Below are 5,796 nucleotides of genomic sequence, written 5' to 3'. Positions count from 1 at the left end.
AAGAGGCTTCTTGGCTCCTTGCCCGAGGGTCAGCTGAGGGACAGGCGGCTCCCTGGGACAGGGGTGAGGTGTCAGGGAACCTTCTCTGGGGAGGTTTCCACCTGCACGTGGCCAGTGGTGGCCAATGAGCCACCTGAAGCTGCTGAGACGGCCAAGCATGGGGCTCCTGCCTGCCCTGAGCCCACAGAGCTCCTGCTGCACCTGGACCACGGTTCAGGGAGATGCTGGGAGACCTCAGGGCAGGGACACAACAGCAGAGCCCCCCTGGGTGCTCGAGGGTCTTTGCTGGGTCACTCACTGTCACCCGGGGCTCCGGTCCCGTCTGAGCACACGGGACAGGGACTGCAGGGCTGGGGGGAGTGTTTGGGGTGTGGAAGGGGAGGGGGCTTGGGGACAAGGATGAGGGCAGCGGGGGTGAGGAGCCCAGGCCAGGTGCAGGACCCGGTGCAGGATGCGCAGCTCGCCCAGCCCTGCAGCCCCGGAGGGGTCCCGGCACCCCTTCACTGCCGGATTCCTTGCGATTGACCCCACAGGGACGAGCCCGGGGACACCGGGGAAGGCAGGACCCTGCCTCCCGTCCCTGCCCCCGACGCCTGACGCCAGCTCCTCGCCCACTCCCTGGCCAAGCGGGCCAATGCGAGCCCTTTAAAGCCCGAACGGGTTCCTCCGCATTCACTCGGCGGAGCTGGCCCTGCCCTGTCCCCGCTCCAGCCCTTGCACAACGCGCTCTCCCCAGACGCAGCCGGCACCGGGTGTCCCGAAGGTGTCCCGCTGTCCCAAAGGTGTCCCGGTGTTCTCCCGGGCCAGCCCCGTGCCTGGGGACAGCCGCGCATGGAGGGGCCGCTGCCCGGGGGCCCTACAGCAGGTAAGGGGACTTTGGGGCGCGGGGGAGCAGGGGCTGAGGGCTCCTTGGGGAGCAGCAATCGCTGATCCCTCCTGAACCAGAGCAGGAGCCTGGATCTGTTCTCGTGCCTGAGGAGGGGGCGGCTCGTGGTGCTCCTGTGGCCGTGCCGGGGCAGGGTGACTCCCCCGCAGGAGGAGGGCAGGGGATGGCAGAACCTCCAGATCGGCTGGGAGGGTGTCCGTGGCACTGTCACGCGTGAGAAAAGGGCTGCGGGCTGGGCTGGGTCTGAAAACGCCGCCAGGTTCTGGAAAAACCTGCAGCTGTGATGAAGGTCTGGTTCCCGAGCTGGTCTGAGAGAAGGGAGCTGAGCTGAGCATCTCCCCTTTCCCTTCTCTGCTCTGCGCCGCCCCTTCCCTGCCCGGGGAGATGCAGGGCAGAGCTTCAGCCCCAGCCCAGGCACAGATCTGGGGCTCAGAGCACCCCACAGTGCCCCGTACCGGGGCTCAGAGCACCCCACAGTGCCCCGTACCGGGGTTCAGAGCACCCCACAGTGCCCCAAACCCGGGGCTCAGAGCACCCCACAGTGCCCCGTACCGGGGCTCAGGGCACCCCACAGTGCCCCGTACGGGGGCTCAGAGCACCCCACAGTGCCCCACACCGCGGCCAGGGCGGGGCAGCTGAGCTCTGCGCTCCTCTCTGACTAACCCTGACACAGCTCCAGCCTCTCTGGCTGCACCCAGCTCCGGCCTGAGCTTGGACACGGCATGGAGATGCCATGGCCTGGCCACCAGCCCGGGCCAGCCCCCAGCAGCCTGGAAGCAGCCCGGTGTGGGGTTTGCTGCCTGCCCTGGCTGTGTCACCTCCCCCTCTGTCCCCTGTGGCTCCCGCCTGCTCCACCAACCTGGCTGCTCCACGCTCCCCCCGTCCCCCCTGAGCTCTCCGGGGTGGGAGCATCTCCCTGTCCTTGGCAGGTTCCATGGTGGGGTGGGAATTCCCAGCTCCCAGCAGCAGCAGCTGAGCACAGAGGCACTCGTGACACAGCCTGTGCCTGGAATGACACGGTCTGCCCTGGGAATTCCGCACGCACGGCTCCGGCCAGGGGCTCAGCCCTCGGCCCCTGTGGTTTTGCAGCCAGGGATTATTGCCCTGGAGGGCTCTGGAGCTGAGATCCTCCCGTCATCTGTCCCTTGCCCCCAGGGCCGCACTGGGAGGTTTAATGCTGCTGAGAGTGCCCTGCCCTGTGCAGGCCATGCCAGGCGGCCGTCCCCTCCTTCTGCGAGGGTGAAGGGCAGCGGCAAGAGAGCAGGGAGGAGGAGGAGGAGGGATGAAGAGATGGACTGTGTTAATCCCTGTCACCCAGCCCCTGATTAACCCCTCGTGCCTGTCCCTGGCAGCCGAGCAGCTCCCGCGGCCACCACAGCAGGGATGTCGGAGACCTCCTCCAGCAAGGACGGAGCCCCGGCCGAGTGCCCCGTGTGCTACGAGAAGTTCCAGCCCCTGGAGGCCACGCACCGGCGGCTCAGCTGCGGCCACATCTTCTGCCACGACTGCCTGGTGAAGTGCCTGCTCTCGGCCAAGCTGGACGGGCACATCCAGAGCAGCATCATCTGCCCCGTGTGCCGCTACGTCACCTTTCTCAGCAAGAAGAAGGCTCTGTGGCCGTCCAGGGCGGGCACCAACCCCCGCGCGCTGGAGATGCCTCTGTCGCCGTCCTCCTTGTCCCAGCTGGCCAAAAGTGAGGCCAGCAACACGCTGGTGGTGCCCAGTCACTTCGTGATGCCGGTGCAGAGCCTGGAGCGGTGCTCGGCGGGCCCGCAGGGGCTCCCGGGGGTGCTGGCACGGGAAGCTCACATCTTCGTCATCAGCGACCACGGGATGCCGCTGGTGGCCGCGGACTGCGGCTCCCTGGGCGGGAGGAGCAGGGCGGACACGGCCAGCTCGGTGTCGTCCAGCCCGGCCCTGGGGCTGAAGTGCTGCCAGTCGCCCATGGCCCTGGCCGTGATGCTCGTCCTGACCGTGGCCATGCTGGCGGCCGTGCTGCCGTGGCTGCTGCTGGTCAAGAGGGACTTGTAGCAGGGATGGGATCAGCTGGGACACCAGGGTGGTGTCACTGGTGCTAGGATGGAGCTGGGGCTGGAGCCTCTCTCTAAAGGCTCCTGGAGAAAGCCCAAAAGCAGCTTCAGGTGAAGCTCTCTCATCTGAACGGACTTGCAGACCTTCCTGCAGCTCTCCGGGTGCTCACGGTGTCACTGGTGGCATTTTCTGTCCCTTTTTGTTGAAATATGGCAGGACACACCCTGCTGGTGGCTTCCTGCAGGGTCTCGGTGGAGAGGATCCTCCTGCACCCTGTGACAGCCCCTGCAGGGCCCGAGGGGGCCGGGCTGGTCCTGCCCAGCTCCTCCCCAGCTCCGGGCAGGCTGCGACTGGCATCAAGCACAGCCAAGGGCTCTGTGCACCAGAGGGTGAGGGCTGCCAGGCTGTGGGGCTGCTGGAGGCCCCCAGGCTCCCAGGATGTTTGGATCATTGCAATGCAGCCAGCCTGGAGCAGAAACTCACGGCTTCCATCCCAGGGATGGATGAAGCAGAGCCTGCAGCTGCCGGGCACGAGGGCAGTGAAACCGGAGCACGGAGAGAGTGATGCTGGCCCTGCTGAGCTCACCCTCCCCTGTGCCAGCCTCCCTGCAGTGCCATGGCACGGGAAGGGAGGCCAGCTCATCCCACAGGCAGTCCCAGCCGTGCCCTCCCTCACCTCTCTCTGAGCTCCCCAGGGTCGTGGCCGTCCTCCCATTGTCACAGCGTCCCTCCTGCCCTGGTGACCCGGGGACAGGGGGTGGGGTGGAGGGTAGGGAGTAAACCCAAGTTCTGACCACCATAAGGAGGCAGATTTGGGATCCCACCCTGCTGTCCTTGCCAGAGCCCCGTGGCAGGGTGACATTTCCTTGTCCCTGTATCCCACTCCTGAGGTCTCACACCCAAGGACCCATTTTCACCTGTGCCAAACAGGCTGGGCACTTCTCAGCCCCCCAAACCTCCTGGCTTTGCCCTCTTGGGACTGGTCCCACCTGAGGGGACCCCAGGGTCAGCCCCCAGCCCAGGGCCCCCCTTTGGGAGGGCAGTGGGCAGCAGGGAGGCACAGCTGGGATTTGGGAATCTCTGTGCCTGCCCTCAGGGGAGGGGGAAGGGGGCTGCTGGACACCCCTGCTGGTGCTGGGGCCACTCGTGGCATCTGTCCCCAGCCCAGTCTGCACCTTCCTCACCTTTGTCCTCCTGACCCAGTCCCTGGTCCCGTGGGTGCTGCTCTCGCTCTGTCACCCGGGAATGTGTCACTTCACGGGCACTCAGAGTGAGCAGGGCATCCCTCAGTGTCACCCCAATGCAAGCAGGGCATCCCTCAGTGTCCCCCATTGTGAGCAGGGCATCCCTCAGTGTCACCCCAATGTGAGCAGGGCATCCCTCAGTGTCCCCCATTGCGAGCAGGGCATCCCTCAGTGTCACCCCAATGTGAGCAGGGCATCCTTCAGTGTCACCCCAATGCAAACAGGGGATCCCTCAGTGTCCCCCATTGTGAGCAGGACGTCCCTCAGTGTCCCCCGATGTGAGCAGGACGTCCCTCACCATCACCCCAACGTGAGCAGGGTGTGATCACCCCACAGGAGGTGACAGTGGGGCACAGGGCTGGCACAGGCTTCCCATGCTCCCAGGGGAGGGACAAACATGTCCAGCAGTGCCACCGAGGCGGCTTTGGGACCAGCCAGAACTTTTCAGGGCAGCAAATAAGAACCACATGGGGCTGGGAAGGGGCAGCAGTGTGGGGCAGAGGAGCTGATGGTGTCCCCTGCCATCCCTGGGGTCACAGCTGGGGACACTGCCCTGCTGGGTTGCTGCTCCCTGTGATGGTCCTGCACTCTCCCAGCCCCGCCTCAGTGTCCCCACCCAAACCTGGCGTGCCATGACCCCGACCCCTGCGTGAAGCACTGGGGAAAAGCGCCTGAGACACCGCCCTGGAACGGAGACCCTGTTTCATAAGAAATGATGACCTGATCGTGACGTGTCCATGCCTCATTATTAATAATGAACCCTGTTATTAGTCTGTCTGGGCAATTAATGCAGAGTGCCAGGGCACCAGCCCCTTGGCACAGGGCTGCTGGGAGGTGGCCCAGGGTGGTTGCAGCCCTGGAGATATTTGGGAAGGCAGTGGGGACCGGGAAGAGCTCCAGTGGCAGCACCGGGAGGGGATGGGGGTGGCTTGTGCTGTGTCAGGGGCAGGCACAGGACCGGGGGAGGGGGGACCGAGGCTGGGGGCTCATCCATGGGGAGGGTTCGGGGGCATCACCCCTGCGGAGGAGAGGAGGGTGTTTCCCACAGGGTGGCACTGCTCGGCCAGGGATGGCAGGGCCAGGCAGCTGGAACTGGAGATATCCCGGGAAACGCCGTGCCGAGCACCCCGTCCCCGCCTCGCACCGCCTTCCTCATGCCTGATCTGTCCCTGCTCCCGTGCCGCACCTGGCCCCGGTACCCTCGGGCTCCTGGCACACAGCTCTGCTTGGGGTTCCATCTGGGAGCTGCTGGCTTCTCCTGGCCCCATCCTGTGTACCCTGGGTGCCCTGGGTGCCCTGGCTCCATCGTGCCTGTGTGTCACTAATGTCACACCCCAAATGTCCCCTTGAATCACAGCCCACCCTGCAGCTCCCATCAGGCCCAGCCCTGCTGCCCCTCTCCCCTTCCCATCCCTGGAAAGGGCAGGATTCTCCCATCCCCTGTCTCACGGGTGACACTGCAGCCCTGTCCCCTGCCCAGTGTCCAGGCTCTGGTCAGCAGCAGCCAGAGGTCACCCAAGGCCAGTGGAGTGCATGGGCCAGGTGACCCCGAGAGCCCATTAGGGCAATTATGGCCTGATGGGAGTGTGGGGAGGGAGCCAGGGGCTCTCCTGCGGCTGGGGAAGGCCGGGGCTG

The 5,796-nt window shown here is 65.8% G+C and overlaps 1 protein-coding gene across 1 annotated transcript; it reads left to right on the top strand.

The window, feature by feature from the left end:
* Nucleotides 1-673: 673 nt before the first annotated feature.
* On the top strand, nt 674-4,886 carry RNF222 (ring finger protein 222). Its single transcript, XM_042022088.1, has 2 exons — nt 674-865; nt 2,239-4,886. The coding sequence occupies exon 2, from the start codon at nt 2,270-2,272 to the stop codon at nt 2,915-2,917; it is 648 nt and encodes a 215-aa protein (XP_041878022.1). The 5' UTR covers nt 674-865; nt 2,239-2,269; the 3' UTR covers nt 2,918-4,886.
* Nucleotides 4,887-5,796: the final 910 nt, after the last annotated feature.

The sequence above is a fragment of the Corvus kubaryi genome, unplaced genomic scaffold (assembly GCF_017639235.1).
Source record: "Corvus kubaryi isolate FWS band 111438036 unplaced genomic scaffold, C.kubaryi_AGA036_p1.0 37187, whole genome shotgun sequence".
Lineage (NCBI taxonomy): Eukaryota > Metazoa > Chordata > Aves > Passeriformes > Corvidae > Corvus > Corvus kubaryi.
Note: the sequence above shows the minus strand (reverse complement) of the source record. Positions and strands in the feature narration are given on the sequence as shown.